We start from the raw sequence: 21,777 nt of genomic DNA on the forward strand, positions 1-21,777 counted from the left end.
GGATTTGCAGTGCTCCCTCACACCACCGAATCAGAAACCAGGGTTTGTTCTAACTCTGGTTCGGCATCATATCTGAATGGCTGCAGCTGTGGTTTTGTCAATCAGGAGGCCTCCAGGGTCCACCGTGCCAAAGACGTGGGGGTGCTAAGAGGACCCAATACAAAAGGCTGACATGCTTTGTTAAGTTTCAAGTTCAAAGCAGAGTTTTGTGTCTAAACAATGATGATGATGATGATGAGGAGGAGGAGGAGATTAGATTTATACCCCACCCTTCACAGTTCACAATCTCCTCCCCTTCCTCTCCCCACAACAGACACCTTGTATGGTAGGTGGGGCTGAGAGAGCTCTCAGACAACTACTCGAGAGAACAGCTCTGAAAGGACTTGTAAGTGACCCAAGGTCACTCCAGCAGCTGCATGTGGAGGAGGAGTGGGGGATCTCCCAGTTCTCCCAGATTAGAGTCCATGCACTTAACCGCTACACCAAATTGGCTTTCTACTACACGTCACGGTGGGCTAGGATATCTGAACTGAGCTGCTGCTTGCCAAACAAAACCAGTAAAAGAAAATTCGTCTGTGACGGCTGACCCTCCTATGCACGGAAACCTACCCCTTTGTTTTGTGCGAGCTTGGAGACAACTGATAGTTACGCAAAGAAAACTTGCATGGACATATAAATAATTACATTAGCTAGTCATATTCCAACTTCCCCCAGCATGCTTTAATAACTTGCTCTGAGGGTACAGCCTGGTGCTGTTGCCTCTATGTCAGTGGGGTTGCCACAGGTGGAGGAAAGAGCCTGCCATGGCACCCGTAACTTCCCCTTGTCTAGAGATGTGAAGGCCTTTTTTCCTGAAGCCTTTTTGTTTTTTTCCGAAAAATTGGAAAAATTGAAAAAAGAAAAGAAAAGGAAAAAAAAATGATTATGGAACGTTTTATTTTAACATGATGAATAAAATATTTTAAGACAAGGTGTTCAAATATTTTCCAAATCATATATATGGTATCAGATTGATCTAATTTCTGAGACACTGAGGACAAGCAAGTCCTAGGTTATAAACTGAACTCTCCAATGCAAGAACAAGACACATTTCTTCCTTTAGGAGGTGCTATTGTCAGAAGAAAATAAAAAGGTTCCAGTTTTGTTTTTGCATGTGGGTGGGTATTCTGTTTGTAATAATTGTTTGGATACACTATATTTTTAATAGGCTAGTTGTGATAATTTCATGCCAAGTAAAAATGTCCATAGTCATATTTTATGTTCCTAAAGTAACAGAATGACTTTCAATCTAGAAAAGACAAAAGAAATGCTAATGCAGCATTTTTTTCAATTTTTCCGAAAATTTCCGTTTTTTTCCGAGCTTCAAAATTTCCGGAAATTTTACATCTCTACCCTTGTCACCCTCTGAGGCTCCCAGGCCCGAAAAATCTAGCTGCCACCACCAAGGTTTCAACATGCAGGAGGGGGGACCACCTTGGCTTTTCTTCCACCCCCAGGTTTGTGCAGGGAACCCGGCTTCCTCAGCCCCTCTCTCTCTAGGTTGTGCCCCATGGCAGGCTAACAGCCACAGGCAACACAACCCCGGTTCCTCCAGAGTCCCTCCTCACAGTTCCTTAATATAGCACTCAGAAGAAAACCAGGAATCGAGGAATAAGAAAGAAATAGGAATCAGGATGAATGAACAGCAATAAAAAAAACCCCCTGAGGGGTTTGGGAGAACTTAAGCACTGACGGAATACGGGGCAAAGTGGTAAAGTCAAAAAAGGACACTGATGATAAAATATAACCCCTAACCAGTGTTCCCTCTGAGCTGAGTTAGTGTGAGCTAGCTCACAGTTTCTTAGGCTCTGGCTCACAGATTTTTGTCTTGGCTCAGGAAGGGATGGCTCCGGAGCAAACTAATTTAAGCAGCAGCCAAATCGCTCGCTCTCAACTTTAATGCCAGGAGCTCACAAAGTAGGATTTTTGCTCACAAGGCTCCACGGCTTAGAAGGAACATTGCCTCTAACCCAACTGGCACCCTCTGCTATGAGTTCTGTCACCTCCTTTGCTCTCTTTGAAGAGGACAAAACCCCCAAACCAACCCTGGGCTATTCTAAGCAAGCCTACAACTGAACAAACCCCCCCCCCCGAACGGCAAAGCACCTACTCATGACATATACCACACACAAAACTTTCAAAAACTGCAGAGATGGTAGAAGAAAACAGTACAATCTCTAACTAGTTTCTTCAATGTCAATATTTTAGAGTGTTACTCAACGCAATGCTCTCAAGATTAAGTCTGCCAGCGATCTGATTTTGGGAGACTAGACAAAATATATCCCCAACAGCCCAGATGGACTTAACTCTCTAAATGGACTCATTAAAATAATTTTTTTTGTGGCTTCAGGAATAAGGCAAACAGTGAGAAAAGCAACATACAGGCAGATTAATACAGAACCCCCCCACACACTCTTGCTCTAAGCAAGGTTGGTGTAGTGGTTAAGTGCGCGGACTCTAATCTGGGAGAACCGGGTTTGATTCCCCACTCCTCCACTTGCACCTGCTGATGTGACCTTGGGTCAGTCACAAGCTCTGACACAGCTGTCCTTGAAAAAGAGCAGTTTGTGTCAAGAGCTCTCTCAGCCCCACCCACCTCACAGGGTGTCTGTTGTGGGGAGGGGAAGGGAAAGGAGTTTGTCAGCCGCTCTGAGACTCCAAGTGAAGGGCGGGGTATAAATCCAATCTCTTCTTCTTCTTCTTCTAATTTGCTGAACCTCACACCTACGAATGCTTCACTGAATTAGAAACGGAAGGGCAGCAGATTCAGGATGAACGTGTGATTAAAATGGGGAACTTGCTGTCCAAGGAAGCCGTGACGGCCACAGGCTTTAGAGTGGGATTAGACAGATTCATGGAGGATAGGTCTGTCTGTGGCTACTAGCCATGGTGACTAAAGGGAACCTCGGCCTTCAGAGGCAGTAAACCTCTGAATCCCAGGGCCAGCAGGGAACATCAGGGGAAGGCCTTGGCCTCTATGCCCGGTTGCTGGCCCTCAGACAGCCAGATGGTGCGTGAGACAGAATGCGGGACTAGACGGACCACTGGTCTGGTCCAGCAGCTCTCTTCTTATCTCCTTACCGCTCTAAATCGAGTTCAGCTTGTGCTGAAGTGTCTATGGTGGAAGGGACGAGAGGTTCACGGGCACAACTTATGCATAAGAAGATGAGCAAAGTGAGGCTCTGGGAGAGCACATGCTCAGTAGACCAACTGCATGGAGGTTATTTTAATATCTCAGACCCAAACAGCTACCCACTGGTCACCTGCACCAAATAAGACCTACCCCCTGGCAAGTGGGCTGGGACGCTTTTATGCAAGTTGGCAGATCTGTTTCAGGCTACAAATAATTACTACGAGTGATTGTGGACAGTGTGGGTTGTGGGCTGGTAACTTTTGTGTACTTATTTGTAAAGCTTTTTTTTAAAAGGCTCCAGTATTGCTTCAGTGAGACAGGAGACATCACGCGATCGAAGTTCAGTGCCCAACCAAACCAAAGAACAGACTAAAGGCTGCACCATGGCCCATGCTATCTCGTCACACCATGGGTGCGTTCAGACGGGGCATTTACAACTGTATAGGTGCCGGTTGGAATCGGTGTACTTACTGGCGTTCACACAGCGAACATCTGCCTTCTGTCCCTAACCGTTGCAAAGGGCTTTAAACTGTTGTATTCTGCCACTAGGTCCCCAAGTGGTGGTATCCTGAGTGCAACTGTTGTAATCGCTTTACCCTCCCCGTCTGATCGCTCTCCACCGTTGTAGAGCCACTTCCGTTTGGAAGCCCGAAGCTTCCAATTTTCGCCCGCCATTTTTTTTTTAGTTCGGCGGTATGCGCTTGGGCAAAGCTTCGCCCCAGCGTTTTGTGTGTTTTTTTAAAAAAAAAGATCCTTAGTTTAAGGTTTTAGAGGAGTCCGGGACCTCAGGGAGGCCAGTTTGTTCTTTAAACTTTAAAGGTAAGTCCTCTCTTCAGGGCATGCTTTTCTGGACGGGGTGTTTTGCGCATGCGTGAAGATCTCCATTCTGTGGATGGCTGCCTATGCGTATGCGCAAACTGAGTTTAAAAAAAACCAACAAACCGCCGACGCCCGCTGCGTGTGAACGGGCATACAGCGATGGGCTCCGCAGACAGGAGGTAAGTGTGATCACGTTTCAGCCGGCATAAACTGCAATGGTTCCAACCGGTACAGTTTATGCCGGCTGAAACGCCCCGTCTGAACGCACCCCATGACTGGGAGCAGACAGTGCAAAACCCACTGACCTGGACGCAACCTACTAGCCCAGGCTCCATCAGCCAGGAGCCCACATTCAGGGAGAGTCATACAAACACGTGAAGCTGCCTTATCCTGAACCCGACCCTCGGTCCATCAAGGTCTGTATTGTCTACTCAGACTGGCAGCTTCTCTCCAGGTCTCAGATGGTCTCCCACATTACCCACTACCTGATCCTCTTAACTGGAGACGCTGGGGACTGACCCTGGCACCTTCTGCATCCCAAGCCTATGCTCTCCTACTGAGCCCCCCCCCCAAAGGAACACAGTCAGCTTGGGAGCAACGTCCCCTCTAATTTTTTCTCACTACTGGAGCAGTTCACATCCTGAGCAGACTATAACTGCTGTAACCTTAAAATGGGCTACGGGCAGTGCAAGACCCTGTGAAGCTCCAGACTGTTGCTGAGCGGGGCTTCCTGTGTTAATGAGTGGCTGCTCACCTGCGCACGGCTTAGAGCAGAGGTGTCAAACTCACTTGTTACGAGGGCCAGATCTGACACAAACATCACTTTGTTGGGCCGGGTCATGTGTGCCATAAAAAGTAATGCCAGGTACTGGGGATATAAAATGTATAAGGACAGCAGCTGGTAAGCTTAGAGTTGTTGTATCCTCACCGCAAGACGCCATGGGCTGGGAGGTGGGTGCAAAGGAAAACCCATGGGGATGAACTGGAGAGCCAGCAGTGCAGCACTTGGGCAGACGCTCCCACACTGCTTGACTGCTGCAGATGAGACTGTTCCGCTGTGCTGAAGCCACGATCGGAGTGGCTCTGCCCACTCCCCCCCAAGCAGTCTCCTGTTCCCTCTCTTGCACTAGTTGCTTGCGGGCCACATAGGAGCCCTGGATGGGCCGGTTCTGGCCCCCGGGCCTTATGTTTGACATCCCAGGCTTAGAGGTAACACCGCTTGGGAGTACAGCACGCAAACAGAATCCATCTAAATAAATGACGGAAAGAGCTCAACACCACCTTTTTACCATTCATTATGGCTTTATGAGAAAACTGACTGAAAGAAGGGCCGTGAAAACGACCGGAGGTGAATGCTTCCACGAGGGATGCGCCGCAAGAGGAGATGCAACAGTTACTCATTCCTTTTGTTGAAAATGCAAGCCGTTCCTAGAATGATGCAGCGATATGAGCCACCCTCTCTGGTAGCAACTCAAGTGACAGCTTTGTATAATCAGCACAGCAATCAAAACCAAGGCTTCATGTTTACTGATTGGAATAGGCCTTCTTCTTCTTTTGATTAGAGGAAAGGCAGTTAATTGACAAGTTTACTGACTGAAATGAAAGTAATGAAATCAGGCACTCTGCACAGCAGCAAGCAAACGTGCCGTTCTCAACTGCACGCCTTCAGACTCCACTTGACTCCCTGCAACTATCAGCATACAATTATTCATCAGCTAAAAATTGGCACGTCAGGGTCAAATCAGGGAACAAGACACCCCCCCAATACACAACACACACACATGAGCTCCAAGAGAGCTTGGATTGGATGGACTATTACCCTGCTAGACTCCAATTCTGCTTCATTTGTTAACAAGACCGGCCTGGAAAACACATAGCCTCGTTCACCAAGCCCACAAGTTAAATTTCACTGCTTTTTCTCAAACATTAGGAAAGAAACGAAGCGGAATCATTTTTGCCAGACACATTTTTTTCAGATGAATAAAAAAAAAATCAGCAACGCTAAATGCCTCATAGGTTATTCCTTTAAAAAAGAACACTCTGTGGGGCACACAGAGGGCCGTGTCCGGCACAGCTCCTCTCCTGTGCGCCCCTAGAATGCTCCCACAATCCTCTGCGACACACACACACAAACACAGGCTTCTGCAGACAAGATGATAGGCAGGGCTCTTTTTGTATAAAAAGCCCAGCAGGAACTCATTAGCATAATAGGCCACACCCAACAGCAGGAACTCATTAGCATATTAGGCCACACCCTGACAGCACAGCTCATTAGCACATTAGGCCGCACCCCCATGTTACCAGAAGTGTGGTTATCCAGCCACACCCACCTTTTGCTTCTTATTCTGTTTACCATGTTTGTTGTCCAGACCCAGGGCTTTTTTGTAGCAGGAACTCCTTCACATGTTAGGCCACACACCCCTAATGTAGCCAATCCTAATGCGTTTCTGCTGTTGGGTGTGGCCTATTATGCTAATGAGTCCCTGCTGGGCGTGGCGAACTCAGGAGCCAGCCGGAACTGTTTACCTGTGCGTTCCTGCCCAAAAATAGCCCTGAAGGGAAAGAATTCCCTGAAAGCAGGAAGTTGTGTGTTTTTTTCCCAATAAAGAGGTCTATACATTTAAAAAGCTGCTTTAGCACAGACTTCCTTAGTTCATTACTGTATATTTCTCACTGCTAACTTGAACTGGTAGCTGCGGAGCACAAAGGAAGATGCACACTTTAGAATAAAGAGCAAGTGCAGAATAAGCAAAAACCATCACACAGTATGCCTTAATATAACAATAGTGCTTTAGACATACAATTTTATCAGTAATCCCTACAACAGCACTGTAAGGTAGGCTGGCACGATTACCCCCCATATTGCAGATAGGCGCCTGGAAGCTTCCTTGGGGGGCCCATGCCGCAAGGTGGGGACTGCTGTAATAAAGACACAGCGCTAGTAGATGCCGGGTGGGCCACCTTAAATGGAGGAACAACAAGAAGACTGCAGATTGCTCACAAGGACATAAGGGGAAAGATGGTCAAGCAATAATCTATTGAAAGCTGTCATGGAACGACTTGTACCACAGGAGGGCTGGGCTCATTTTAACAAATGCCAGGGAGGAAAAACCAACAAAATGCCACCTGATTGCATGGAGACCTAGCCAAAGGATGGAGTGAAGGAATAAACGACCAGCTTACTTGATAGCAGCTTTGGAATCTGTTGGGGCCTGCTCAGCAGCGGTCTGTATGAGCCTCCCTGGTTGTAAGCCCCCGGGGGCCCGACATTGCTGTAAACTCCACTGCTAGATTGTCCTCTGTCCCTTGACATTGTATGGCTGCAATTCACAGAGGGGGGAGAAAAAGGAATGAATGTATCCACGTACAGCAAAAATTAAAGTCAAGCATTTATGCTACGTAGGTCATATATGAATTTCTCTAGGCTTGCTTCCATTTGATCAATGTTAAAAGGCCTCAATGTACTCCGGTTCTTAGAACTGCTTGATAGAAGTTACAAGCCTGCATTTTTTTTTTCACTTTCAGTGCCCTACGTTTATCCTTGAGCAAGAGAAACAGACAGTGAACCAGATGCATTGTTCACGGTTAAATTGAGTTATGAACAGTTGGTTCTATGCCCAGAAAAACTGCAGAAAGAATAGGACAAATTTGGCTATTTGTGTTCAGCTGGAAAGCATAATTCCATGCTCGGAGTACCAGACTTTGGCTGGAAAGAATCAGGCGATGCAGCAGAGGTGCGATCTTTATTTCATTTTTCAAAATTTGCGTCCCACCTTTCTGCCCTCATAAGGGCCCCCAAGGAGGCTAACAAATCAAAACAGACACAGTACAATCACTTATAGAACTGTGAAAACAACCAAAAAGAACAATGCCAAATCATTAGAACCAGAGCCAAAATTCATACAAACACATAACAACAATGAAAACACAGGGCGAGAAGGGGGGGAATCAACTGAAGGACTGCCAAACGAAACAAAAAAGTCTTCACTTGCTGGTTGGAAGGAGGCCTCAGAAAGGGACTCTCTAGGGAGAGGAGCTCCATAGTTCTGGTGCCACGACCGAGGAGGCCCTCTCTCTGGGGCTGCCACCCATCTAATTTCAGAAGCTGGGGAGGCTAGAAGCTGGTGGCATGCTGTGATGTATCGCATCTCTTAGATCTGGAATTCAGTCAACTTCTTTGACTGGAATTCAGTCAAATTCTTAAATCCCATTGAGATAGAGCAGGAAGGTCATCGGGGCCCATAGCCAGGATTTTTAAATTGGGGGGGAGGCTTAAAATAAGTCGGGGGGCACCCCAGCATGCACCTTCAAGCTCCCGCCCTTCCCTGAAATTAAATTACTCTCCCCCCTCCCCCGCTTCTTCGAGAGCCAGTTTGGTGTCGTGGTTAAGTGTGCGGACTCTAACCTGGGAGAACCGGGTTTGATTCCCCCACTCCTCCACTTGCAGCTGCTGGGGTGACCATGGGTCAATCACAAGCTCTGGCACAGCTGTCCTTGAAAAAGGGCAGTTTCTGTCAGAGCTCTCTCAGGCCCACCCACCTCACAGGGTGTCTGTTGCGGGGAGGGGAAGGGAAAGGAGTTTGTAAACCAATCTCCTCCTCCTCCTCTTCTTACAGTTTGAGAGCCAGTTTGGTGTAGTGGTTAAGTGTGCGGACTCTAATCTGGGAGAACCGGGTTTGATTCCCCCACTCCTCCACTTGCAGCTGCTGGTGTGACCTTGGGTCAGTCACAAGCTCTGGCACCGCTGTCCTTGAAAAAGAGCAGTTTGTGTCAGAGTTCTCTCAGCCCCACCCACCTCACAGGGTGTCTGTTGTGGGGAGGGGAAGGGAAAGGAGTTTGTAAACCAATCTCCTCCTCCTCCTCTTCTTACAGTTTGAGAGCCAGTTTGGTGTAGTGGTTAAGTGTGCGGACTCTAATCTGGGAGAACCGGGTTTGATTCCCCCACTCCTCCGCTTGCAGCTGCTGGTGTGACCTTGGGTCAGTCACAAGCTCTGGCACAGCTGTCCTTGAAAAAGAGCAGTTTGTGTCAGAGTTCTCTCAGCCCCACCCACCTCACAAGGTGTCTATTGTGGGGAGGGGAAGGGAAAGGAGTTTGTAAGCCGCTCTGAGACTCCAAGTGAAGGGCGGGGTATAAATCCAATCTCTTCTTCTTCTCTTCTCTTCTTCTTCTGCTAGCAGGGGATGGCAGGAGTGGGGAGAGTTTGCGTTGCGGTGCGCCGGCCCGAAGGCCAGGTACGTCTCCAGGGAGAGGAGGGAGAAGGCAGTGCTCCAGGCTCCCTCCCCCTTCCCTCACCAATGAAGAAAGGAGGACGAAGGCGGGAAAGGGCCAGCGCCATGGTGTGCCAGCCCAAAGGCCTCCAGGGGGAGGAGGGAGAAGGAAGTTGTGGGGCCTTGGGAGGAAGTCGGGGCGGCCGGGCCCCGGGGAGCCCCACTGTCGCTACGGGCCTGAAGGTCATGGATGCTCACTTGTTTCCAATTGCCTTAACCTATTCCAGTCCAACTTGCATATGTGCAGTTATTTCTTATTTAATCCTCTGAAGAATAATTAGAGCAATTAAACTAAACCACTGAGTGATTGATTCATGGGGGGATAATATGGTGTTCAAAAGTGAGGTAAAGGTAAAGGTCTCCCTTGCTCGAAAGCCAGTCTAGTCCGACTCTAGGGTTGCGGTGCTCATCTCCGTTTCAAAGCCGAAGAGCCAGCGTTGTCCGAAGACGTTTCCGTGGTCATGTGGCCGGCATGACTAAACACCAAGGCGCGCGGAACGCTGTTCCCTTCCCACCAAAGTGGTCCCTATTTATCGACTTGCAATTTCTTGCTTTCGAACTGCTAGGTTGGCAGGAGCTGGAACTAGAGATGGGAGCTCACTCCGTCATGCGGCACCCGGGTCTCCAACTGCTGAACTACCGACCTTCCACAGCCTGCAGTTCAGCGTCTTAACCACTGGAGCCACCACAGCTCCTCAAAAGCGAACACGGGAATAAATAAGTTTCTGATTCTCCCTTAATGTCAGGAGGTTCCACCAAAAATGAAAACCTGAGGAACTTTCATTTGCAGGTGGGACTATGATTGTGTCTAGTGGTCAGTGTTGCTTTTAACTAAGCCGGAGACTTTCTGTTTCCATGAGGCCGTTTTAAGGGAATGGTCCTTCACAAAGGGGCCCTATTGACCACCTCACATGGAAAGAAGTCACATCTCATTGCTACTCAAATCAATCACATGTCCGCTTGTCACGTTTATGAACAAAAGCTGGAGTGAGCCTGAGAATCTCTTACACAGAATGGAAGTTGCTGCATCCTGCACCACACAAACTAAGTCATGCCATAAGCGAGGCCAACAGCACAAAGAACCGGAGAACAAAAGGCACTTTGGGCCAGACTTCCTGCATCGAGAAGAGGGTTGGACTAGACGATCTACAAGGCCCCAACCAACACTGTGCATCTATATACAGATGTACCACATGCTGACCAATTTCTTCCATTCTTTCTCCTCCAAAAATGGATCGAAGCAACATTCAATTAATGCACGCGCACTTGTACATGTTGAGGTCGCGAATGATTTCTTTCACACCGTAGCGCGTGTCTTGCCTAGTGTTTCAGAGTAATGTCAGTGGCCTGGTAATTTTCTAATTTGAACTCTGCCCACTGTATAGAAAAGAATGAAAAAGGCAGGTGCGTTAAACAGTAATGCCTGTGAGCTAACTGGCAGAGCTCCAGAAACAAGCAGCTGAGTAATTGCTTGAGCTTTCTCAACATTCCGGATATTGTCTCCCCTGGAGTTCTCATACAGCACGGATGGTCTCGGGCATCAGATGCTGGGTCCGATGCGCTAAAGCTTAGAAGACACAGGAGAGTTTCCCAGTCACATGATGGAGAACACGAGGGGCACAATCAGTCCTGAAACAAAGTTAAGACTGGGCAGACTTCTGGGACTCACAAAACTTGCTCACACATGAACGTACTCGTTACATGCCTTTTGGTTACCCATTTCACATGCCTAACTCAATCATCAATAATACTAGAACAAAGTTTGAGACCAATGGCACCTTTGGGACCAAAAAAATGTTTTATTCAATGTATCTATCAATAATACTGCCATCGATACAGTTGTGTAAGACTAATCCACTCTCCATTTCTGTATGCCCCAGGCCAGTTTTAGTAAGAGAAAGTAAAGGTAAAGGTAAAGGTTCCCTTGCTTGAAAGCCAGTCGAGTCCGACTCTAGGGTTGCGGTGCTCATCTCCGTTTCCAAGCCGAAGAGCCAGCGCTGTCCGAAGACGTTTCCGTGGTCACGTGGCCGGCATGACTAAACACCAAGGCGCACGGAACGCTGTGACCTTCCCACCGAAGTGGTCCCTATTTATCTACTTGCAATTTCTTACTTTCGAACTGCTAGGTTGGCAGGAGCTGGAACTAGAGACGGGAGCTCACTCCGTCATGCGGCACACTCGGGTCTCGAACTGCTGAACTACCGACCTTCCACAGTCTGCAGTTCAGCGTCTTAACCACTTGAGCCACCGCAGCTCCTTAGTAAGAGAAGAGATCTACGTTTTCTTAGTAAAAACGAGATGAATGAATGTGAGCAGAAAGAATTTTAAAACCAAAAAGAGGCATCGTCAGCACTACTTACCCTAACGTCCGAAATGCTGACTGATCCAAGTGTACCTGTCTTCTGTCCCGGTTGAAGCCCAGCTGTGGCCTCCAGGGTCGGCCATCATTGTTTGTTTTCTCCCAATCCCCTGGTTTCAGAACCGGCGACGGTTTTCTACATATCAAAGAAGACTGAGTTCATCAGGTCGGCCAGAGAGACATATGACTTGCGACATAGAGGACCAAAGTAACTCTTTATAACTTAAAGACTCGCAAATGATGAAGAAGATGAAAGAGACTCTATGCACACAAGAGAAGATGGATGAAATACTAACATGGAATGACTAATTCTTTAATTCATTGACTTAAATGAAAAGTTATAAGTTTTAACACTAACTGAATACTAACTGTTAAGGACCTTCACTCTTGGGTTTTTAGTTATAGTGTGGGTTTCATTTACTGTCCTTTTATCCTGGGGTACTTTTTCCCTCCCTTTTTTCTTTTTCTTTTCTGTTAGTTTGCAGGTGTAACAAAAAATTAATAAAGCTACCCTGTCTTCAGGGGATTTAAAAAAAAAAAAAGACTGAGGTCATCAGGGACCAGAACCGCAAAACTGGACAAGACCAAAAGGCAGATTATGCCAGATCTCTGAAGCCGTACCTCCCACAGGATCAACTCCACACTGTCTACAACACAACAGCTGATGCAGAAGAACAAGTAATCGGGTCATACGTGAGGGTTACTCACTTTGCTCCAGGTAACACCATGGCCTTAAAAACAAAATCTTCTTGGAATTGCGGGTCTTTGAAGTTGATGCTAAGGATGAGAATATTTCGAAGAGTTACAAAGGATTAGCAGTCAGCCAGCCATGCAATATTAAAACTAGCACCTAAATTGGTTTCTTCGATATGAAGCAATGTTTTGAGACACCTCTCTCTGCCACCACTTTTGGAAGTTTGGAAAGGGAAACCTGTAGCTTTGGACACCATATACTTAAAATATGCACCTAGTTCCAAACAGTATATTTGATATATTATTCCTACACAGAGCCCATGATTTCTGAGATATCAGAAGTATAGTTTCGTTTCTGCAAGCCCGCAGAACCAAGAGGACAGAAGCTGGAGCAAACTGCCCGGCCTTTAGTTCTTCCCCCTCCTTCCCACCCCAAGAAGAGAAGTTATGCACACCACAGCCTTGAGCTACTTTGCACTGTGACGGCTGGAACACTAAGCAAAAGTCATTCAGGTGACTTCAACCAAATACCGCTTACCTTATTGCTGTGTTCTGTGTCAGGTCACGCAGCAGTGGCACAGGAGAGTGAACTGTCCTAATGGATAATGGGGGGGGGGGGGGGGAGGGAATAATGGTTCATTTCTTAACCTTAAAACTCTTTGCAAAAAAAAGGGGGGGGGAGTGAAAAATTATGTAAACTGGCAATGATGATCGTATGGAACAGCTGCCACTTGGTAAGGGGGGGCACTTCCAAGTGATCAAAACATTTTAGAAGTCTGAAGGCAGCAGGAGACGATGCTTCGCAGAGCGAAAGGTGAAGGAAGTAGGATAAGATTAATAAGAAAACAAAATGCTGGAATTTAGTGGAAACAGTCCTTACTTTCCAAAGCTAAATACTCATGCTTGTATCAAATCATGTCAACCATCTTCTTGGTATGTTGGGGTTGGGTCCTAATTTCCTCTGATTTCTCTTTCCCATCTCAGAGCTGTCCCCCCCCCCGCCCCCGCCATTCCTCAGGGTCCCCATATCCCCTCCCCCCCACACCGTAGGGAGCAGCATTTCATGGAGATCAGTCGGCAGCAGTGGGAGGGAGGAGGCCGAAAAAGTTCCATCCGGCCACTGGAATATTTAGCCTGGATCCAACTCATGAAGACTTGGAGGAATTTCACATGACCCTTTTTAACCCGTTTTGAAGCCATTTTTGATCCGTCATGGAGTCAACTGGTATAGGGCTGCTATTTCACACATGGCTTTCCCCTTCCGGTAAAGAGCTGGATCTGAAGCGGTTTGCCATTTCAGACTGCACTGCTTTTTCCCACTTTTTTCCCCACCGTTTTTTGCCCGTGCGGGCGATCTCCAGCTTTTTTTTTTTTGAACATTCACTTTAGAGTACTATAGCACTATAACAACACACCAGGCATTTCAGTGGGGTTGATATAATGCTGTTGCGCTATAGCGTTATAGCGCTATAAAGCGAACGTAAAAAAAAAATGCCAGAGATCGCCCATGCGGGCGAGAAACAGTGGGAAAAAGCACATCGGAACCGGGAGAGGAAACTGAAGACTACTTGGAAGCGGTTGACAGGTAAAACGCTTCAGCCCCGTTTCCTAAACGGGACAGAAGCGATTGTGTATGAAATTACAAATATATTCCGGTAGGGAACCAGTTCTAAAACGGTTCTGTCTGAAATGACAGACCAGAAACCATTTGGGAACCGTTCCTCTTCCGGATTATATCGTCGGTCTGAAATTCCTCCTTGTCTGTGGTGATGAACGCTTGTTTCTTGAGGGGAAATTCAATTTGGGTTACTGTTCTAATGTCTGTAGAACATTAAAGCTTTCCTATTGTTCAGAGAATACCGTACTTGTAGACTATACTCACTCATCTGGAAGAACTGGATTCTCATTCAGAGAAAGTTTCCCTTGAATACCGTGACACAGTTCAGGAGGCATGTCCGTTGGCTGTTGGGAAATTTAAAGACCCTGATCAGCTGTGCCACAGGAGCATTCGCGACAAATGCAATTTCATTCAGAGCGAACTTAACAAACCTCTTTGCCTCCGGACTTGTACAGCTCATTAATAAAGTCATGAAGCTGGTGATGTTTCCCAACAAAGATAATGTCTCCACCAAGGCTATTTCTTCTGTCTAGGGGAAGAATTGAAGCGCATTAGACTTCACCGACAAGTTAGTTAGGAATAAAACTTACAAGACGTCGTTTACAACTTACAACTGTCTGCCAGCTACACAAAGACAGGTTGCTTACCTGTAACTGGTGATCTTCGAGTGGTCATCTGTGCATTCACACCCTTGGGAATATACTGCGCCTGCGCTGACCTTCTCGGTACCGGTAGCTAGCAAAAGGGATTTTCGCGCCTCTCCCAGGTCACGCGCCGGCTCCACTGCGCATGACCAAGGAGGGGCACGCAGATCCCGCCAGTTCCTTCTGACCGCCGCCCAACAGCCTTCAAAGAAACAAGATGAAGGGCCGAGAGCAGAGGGGAAGGAGGGCGGGTGGTGTGAATGCACAGATGACCACTCGAAGATCACCAGTTACAGGTAAGCAACCTGTCTATCTTCTTCGTGGTCTCTGTGCATCACACCCTTGGGAGAATAGCAAGCAATAACTCTTCCCTGGAGGAGGGGCCGAGGCCCTACATCTGCGCCGTCTGCAATATAGACCGACCCAACGCCACACGACGAGAAGACCGGACATCAAGGGCATAATGCTTCACGAAGGTGAGCGGAGTAGCCCAAGTCGCAGCGTTGCAGATGTCCTCCAACGGCATACCTCGCAGGAAAGCTGTGGAAGTTGCTACCGCCCTCGTAGAATGGGCGCGAAGCTGACCTGGAAGAGGTTTCTTAGCCAAAGCGTAGCATAGCTTGATCACCTCCACAATCCATCTCGACAGCCTCTGGGAAGAGATCTTCTTCCCTTGGGAGGGCATACTGTGAGCAACAAACAAAGCTGGAGACTGGCGAAAAGACTTAGTCCTGCCCAAATAGAACAACAACGCTCTCTTAACATCCAGAGAATGCAATTTCCGTTCCTCTTCATTAGCAGGAGACGGGAAAAATGATGGCAGAACTACATCTGAACGTAAATGAAATTCCGAAACAACTTTCGGTAAAAAGGAGATGTCCAAAGACAATGAAACCCCATGTGGGGAAAAACTTAAGTATGGTGGATCACACCTCAGAGCAGACAATTCGCTGACCCGACGAGCAGAGGTAATGGCCACCAAAAACGCAGTCTTGAGTGACAGCAATTTTAGAGAGCAAGTGGCCAATGGCTCGAAAGGTTTTCCCATCAAAAAACGCAAAACTAAAGCCAAATCCCAGGCCGGGGTTGGAGGACGACGGGGAGGGTACAGGCGAATAAGGCCTTTACAAAACTGTTTTGTCTGAGGATGCGAGAAAACTGAAAACCCATCAACAGATGGATGAAAAGCTGACACCGCAGCTAAATACACTTTAACCGACGAAAAACTGAGACCCAAGTCCATTCTGGACAAAATAAATGCAAAAATAGACCTCAAATCCACTGGCGGAGGAGGTAGATTTGAGGAATTCAAATACTGCAGGAATAGATTCCACTTCCTTGTGTAGGAAGTCCGAGTAGACAGTTTACGACAGTTCAACAAGACATCATTGATACGAGCGTCCATCACTGAAAGCGTATTTCCCACAGAGTCAGCTTGAGACTCAGAGGATCGTAGTGAAGGACCTGGCCCTCCTGAGCCTGGAGGAGATCCAACTCCTGCGGCAGGTGTACAAAGGATCCCTTGGCTAACCTCAACAGTGTCGGGAACCAAACTTGCCGAGGCCACCAGGGGGCTACTAGAAGACAATGGGGCTTGTCGTGTTGTATTTTCACCAACACCCTGTGAAGCAGCGGAATCGGAGGAAATAGGTACAGAAAGTTGTGAGCCCACGATATCAACAGGCCGTCCCCCAGTGACAGAGGGTCCAACCCCGCTCTGGAACAAAACATGGGACACTTCTTGTTGAATCGAGTTGCAAAAACATCGATGTGGGGATGTCCCAGACGTTGAAAAAGAGGGAGGAGATACTTTGAATTCAGCTCCCAATCGTGGTCCGATGCTCCTCCTCTGCTCAGGAAATCTGCTTGCTGGTTCAAAGTTCCTGGCAGATGGGCAGCTTGGAGAGTGATATTCCGATGAAGGCACTCTTCCCATATGTCCATAGCTAGCCTGCAAAGGGATCTGGACACTGTCCCGCCCTGGCGATTGATATAAGCCATTGCAGTTGTATTGTCCGTAAATATTAACACAGCTTTCCCTGCAACCTGTTTGTGCAAGGATCTGAGGGCAAATTTTACGGCCAGCAGTTCCAGATAGTTGATGTGATGACGTTTCCAAAGGGGCTGCCATGGAGCACCCACACAAGTGTCGTCCGTATGAGCACCCCAACCCCACAGGGAGGCGTCTGTGGTGATCGACATCACGGGAACAATCGGTTGGAACGGTGCACCCGCCAGCAAATTGGTGTCCACGAGCCACCACTGCAGGGAGGTAAGGACCTGAGGAGGCACGACTAGTCGAAGACTTGGGGGGTGAAAGGAGGGGCGAAATTTCTTTAGAAACCAAAGCTGCAACGGACGCATGCGAAGGCGTGCACACTCGATCACAGAGGTGGTGGCTGCCATGAGACCCAGGATCCGCTGAACGTGGACTGCTGATGTCACATTGGATCGGAACAAACGTCGAATTTCCAGACGAATGGTATCTGCCCGTTGGCGAGGAAGGTAGGCCCGAGTGGCCAGGGAATCTATGACAGCTCCTATGAACTGCACGCGAGTTGCAGGTTGCAGCATGGATTTCTGCAAATTGACTAGAATTCCAAGGGAGGATAGGGTCGACAGTGTAATGGTGATGTGCTGAAGGAGACAGTCCTTTGAATCTGCCACCATTAACCAGTCGTCTATGTACGGAAAAATCTGAATGCCCTGAAGACGAAGGTGGGCGACGACAACCACCATTACCTTCGTGAAAACCCTGGGGGCGGTAGAGAGCCCGAAGGGGAGGGCTTTGAATTGATAATGGTCCTCTCCGACCGTGAATCTGAGGAATTTTCTGTGACGAGGATGGATGGAGACGTGAAAATAAGCGTCTTTGAGATCTAAAGTGACCATCCATGTCCCTGGAGGCAGGAGTGGTAAAATACTTTGCAAAGTGGTCATACGAAACTTTTTGTAAACAATGAATCGATTGAGAAATCTTAGATCCATAATTGGACGAAGTCCTCCGTCCTTCTTGGGGACCGTGAAATATCTGGAATAAATCCCGTGGCAACGATCTGCCGCCGGGACTATCTCTATAGCGTTTTTCAGTGACAGAGATCGTACTTCTTGCATCAGGACAGGTGACGTTGGAGTTCCGACGAAATGGGAAATTGTGGGGATTTGAGAAAACTCTATGAGATAGCCATCTCTTATTATAGAGTGAACCCATTTGTCTGTAGAAATGTCCAGCCATGCGTGAAGAAAGGGAGCGAGGCGAGTATGAGCAGTAAGGCTGAAGTCAAAGCCCCTGTTTGGGATTCTTGGGAAACTTCGACTTATAGGCACCCGATGATTGTCCTTTATTCTTAGGGGGAAAAGACCTTGACTGAGAAGAGGGAGGTCTTTGCCATTGATCCGTAGGCGATTTGTTGTACGGTTGTCTAGAAGACCAAGATTGTCTAGGCCATTGCTTGGTCTTAGGGTATTTAGTTGGGGGAGAGATTCCCAGACTTTTAGACGTCTTGATACTCTTATCCATTTCCTGTAATACCGTATCAGTGGTGGAACTAAACAGTCCAGAGCCTTCAAAAGGAAGGTCCTCCACCGACGATCTGGTATCATATGGCAATGAGGAGGAACGGAGCCAGGCATGTCTGCGTAGGGCTACGGAAGTTGCTAGAGTCTTGCTAGCAGATTCCAAGGAATGCTTGGCAGCACTAATTTGATGTCTAGCCAGTACCATCCCTTCATTTTGAAGCCTCTTAATCTGAGGCTGACATTCCTTTGGTACATGTGGAAGGAAGTCGTTTAAGCGTTTCCACAAATTGAACTGATAGCGGCCCATGCAGGCTGCATAATTTGCCGTTTTAATGCCCATTGCACCGACAGTGTAAAATTTTCTGCCCACCGAGTCCAACTTCTTTCCTTCCTTATCTGATGGCGTTGAGTGACTCGATTTTCCTTTCGTGGACGACGATACGACCAAAGAATTGGGTTTAGGATGCGTGTATAGAAACTCAGCCCCAGATTCTTGGATCTTGTACATGTGATCCAGACGTTTATTGGATACAGTAATGGAGGCCGGATGGGTCCAAAAGTCCTTAGTAGTTTGTAAGAGGACTTTTGTCATTGGAAGAGCCACAGAAGGCGAAGTGTTGGAATGCATAATGTCAAAAACATTGTCATCCACGAAACTGGCAACGAGAGTAGGAGTCATAGACAGGTCCAACGCCATACGTTGAACAAAGTCTCCATATGACTTAACATCCTCTGATGGAGAAATAGGCAGATCCGCTTCCACATCCTGTGGGGTGGATTGTATGTTCACGTCCTCTATATGTTCAGAGGAGTCGTCTGAATCGGAGGATACATTGGATGGTTCCGGGGATGATCCGGGTAATTCCGGTTGATGCGTTGTCGGCATGTTGACCGGGGGTGCAGCCGGGTCTGGTGGATGTATCGGCATGGACTGCTTCGATACCGAGGATCGATCCCGAAACTGCGAGATGCGGGATGACACCGATTGACGATCCCAGTCAGGTGGAGGTGGTGGAGGAAAAGCCCATGGGTATGGGTATCGGCTTCCATACAAGTAATGCCACTGTCTCTCATCCCAGGTTAAAGTAGGGGATGCCGGTCGGTGTCGATCATCGACTCCACGTTCCGGGGAAGCATGAGAGGATTGACGACTCGACATATCAGATTGCGACTGATTTGTCTGCTGAGTAAGGTCGATGTCGAGATCTGAACCAATCAGGTGATGAGGTTCTTGCGTGAGATCTCGACCTTGACTAGCTGAAACCTTATGGACTTTCGACTTGTCCGTTTTAGGTTTCTTCGACTGCTGTGAGTCTTTGCCCTGCTTCCGGATCTTGGAAGGTACGGGGTGGTCTTTTATCGGCGTCGATCGTTTCGGTGCCGAAGCATCGATTGCGACCGTCGACGTCGATGGTCCCGAAACGGGAGGACAAGTGTCCGCAGCCAGGGTGGACATCGAGGCGTGCCCGGACGTGTCCAGCGGCGAAGACGACTGTGGAGATAGCGCCTTCTCCATCAAAGCCAAGTGCAGACGAGCTGCCCTGTTTTTTCTCGTCTGGTTCGAGAATTTCTGGCAATGTCCGCACTTAGAAACACAGTGCGACTCCCCTAAACAGACGAGGCAAAGCGAATGCCCGTCGGTGGGAGATATTTTAAGGCCGCAAGTCTTACACCGTTTGAAACAACCCCACCGCGGGGCCATAGGCCAGCGGAGGGGGAAACGTTAAAGACAAGGAACAAACACACCGAAGAAAAATGCTAACTACAAAAAACAAAATAAAGAAAAGGAAACTAACTAAACGCGAGTTTAGCAGAAAGTTAGGTACTTAACAGACCGAAGCAGAAGGCGTCCTACCAGCGCGGCGGTCAGAAAAGAACTGGCGGGATCTGCGTGCCCCTCCTTGGTCATGCGCAGTGGAGCCGGCGCGTGACCTGGGAGAGGCGCGAAAATCCCTTTTGCTAGCTACCGGTACCGAGAAGGTCAGCGCAGGCGCAGTATATTCCCAAGGGTGTGATGCACAGAGACCACGAAGAAGATCAATCAGTATCCCTTTGGGACTGTACACAGATTCTGCCTTGATGTACTTTCAGTTTATTCTTCAATAGTGTTACAGCAAAAGGAGGAGGTCAAACTGGATTATACTGCTGCCAAGAGCACGTGGGCATCTGGCAGAGGAGCCATATTCGACCACAGTGAGTCAGTCTCCTTGGGCATACTTAATACTTTTCTTATAACCAGTGTTCCCTCTAACCTGAGTTAGTGTGAGTTAGCTCACAGTTTTTTAGCCTCCAACTCACACACTTTTGTCTCAGCTCAAGAAGGATAGCACCAGAGCAAACTAATCGATGCAGTAGCCAAATCGCTCGCTCACTACTTTAATGCCAGTAGCTCATAAAGTAGAATGTTTGCTCACAAGACTTCACAGCTTAGAGGGAACATTGCTTATAACATGTAAGGAACCGAGGGACTCAAATCTTGAGATGGGGGAGTGGGCAGAGACAGCTGCTTACTCACTACACCCTAAGGACAGCTGAACACACATAAGGGAACTGTAGGATCTTTAAGCTAACAAACAGAAGCCTTTGGGCAGAAGCCTTCTAATCCAGAGAGTCAGAAGACCAGGAGTCCCCAACCACTTTCTAACTAGTAAAGGTAAAGGTTTCCCTTGCTCGAAAGCCAGTCAAATCTGAATCTAGGGGGTGGTGCTCATCTCCGTTTCTAAGCCGAAGAGCCAGCGCTGTCCGAAGACTGCTCCGTGGTCATGTGGCCGGCATGACTAAACGCCGAGGTGCACAGAACACTGCTACCTTCACACTACTTGCAATTTCTTGCTTTTGAACTGCAGGAGATGATGCCAGAGACGGGAGCTCACTCCGGGGCACTCAGGTTCTCGAACTGACGAACTACAGACCTTCCAGTCTGCATCTCAGCGTCTTAACCTCTGTGCCACCGCAGCCCCATACTTTCTAACTACTCCTCTACACACCCCATGGCCCGTGTTTGGCTTCCCACTCTGAGCGATATCACCTTGAAATACACCCAAAGACTACAGGTACCCAACCAGCAAGGCTCACAAGAACTTCACGTTAGTAATGTTCTTCAGAACTCCAGCTATCCTGAGCCCGCCTTGGTGGGGAGGGCGGGGTATAAATCAAATAAATAAATCAACTTCTACCACTACATTATTCTTTGCTTCTCATAGGAAACAGAACCCATTCACAGTCATCTCAGTGGAAGCATCTATCTCGGGTTCCCCAACCTTTTAAAGTCTGCAGGTACCTCTGGAATTCTGACACAACACAGTGGGCGCATCCACAAAACGGCTGCCACGAAATGGCTACCGCAGGAGGCTGAGCCAGCCACAAAAATGGCTGCTGCAGCTTATCTACAGTCACACAGAGAAGATCTTTGTGCTGTGTGCTCCCTCTAAGCTCTGGAGTCTTGCGAGCAAAAATTCTACCTTGTGAGCAATGTTCCCTCTAAGCTGTGGAGTCTTGTGAGCAAAAATTCTACTTGGTGAGCTACTGGTATTAAAGCTGTGAGCAAGTGATTTGGCTGCTGTATCAATTAGTTTGCTCTGGAGCCCTCCTTCCTGAGCTAAGACAAAAATGTGTGAGCCGGAGGCTAAAAAACTGTGAGCTAGCTCACACTAACTCAGCTTAGAGGGAACACTGCTTGTGAGCT

The 21,777-nt window shown here is 47.9% G+C and overlaps 1 protein-coding gene across 1 annotated transcript in view; it reads right to left on the reverse strand.

Moving 5' to 3' along the window:
• XRN2 (5'-3' exoribonuclease 2) overlaps positions 1-21,777 on the reverse strand; it is a 112,919-nt gene that overhangs the window by 14,968 nt on the left and 76,174 nt on the right. The window contains exons 22-27 of the mRNA XM_015406211.1: positions 14,361-14,458; positions 14,194-14,273; positions 12,850-12,906; positions 12,327-12,395; positions 11,620-11,754; positions 7,175-7,311 (exon numbers count right to left, since the gene is read on the reverse strand). Coding sequence (XP_015261697.1) covers positions 7,175-7,311; positions 11,620-11,754; positions 12,327-12,395; positions 12,850-12,906; positions 14,194-14,273; positions 14,361-14,458 — 576 coding nt within the window. The remainder of the gene's footprint in view (positions 1-7,174; positions 7,312-11,619; positions 11,755-12,326; positions 12,396-12,849; positions 12,907-14,193; positions 14,274-14,360; positions 14,459-21,777) is intronic.

Source organism: Gekko japonicus, unplaced genomic scaffold (assembly GCF_001447785.1).
Source record: "Gekko japonicus isolate JY-2015 unplaced genomic scaffold, Gekko_japonicus_V1.1 scaffold1209, whole genome shotgun sequence".
In the NCBI taxonomy this organism is placed as follows: domain Eukaryota; kingdom Metazoa; phylum Chordata; class Lepidosauria; order Squamata; family Gekkonidae; genus Gekko; species Gekko japonicus.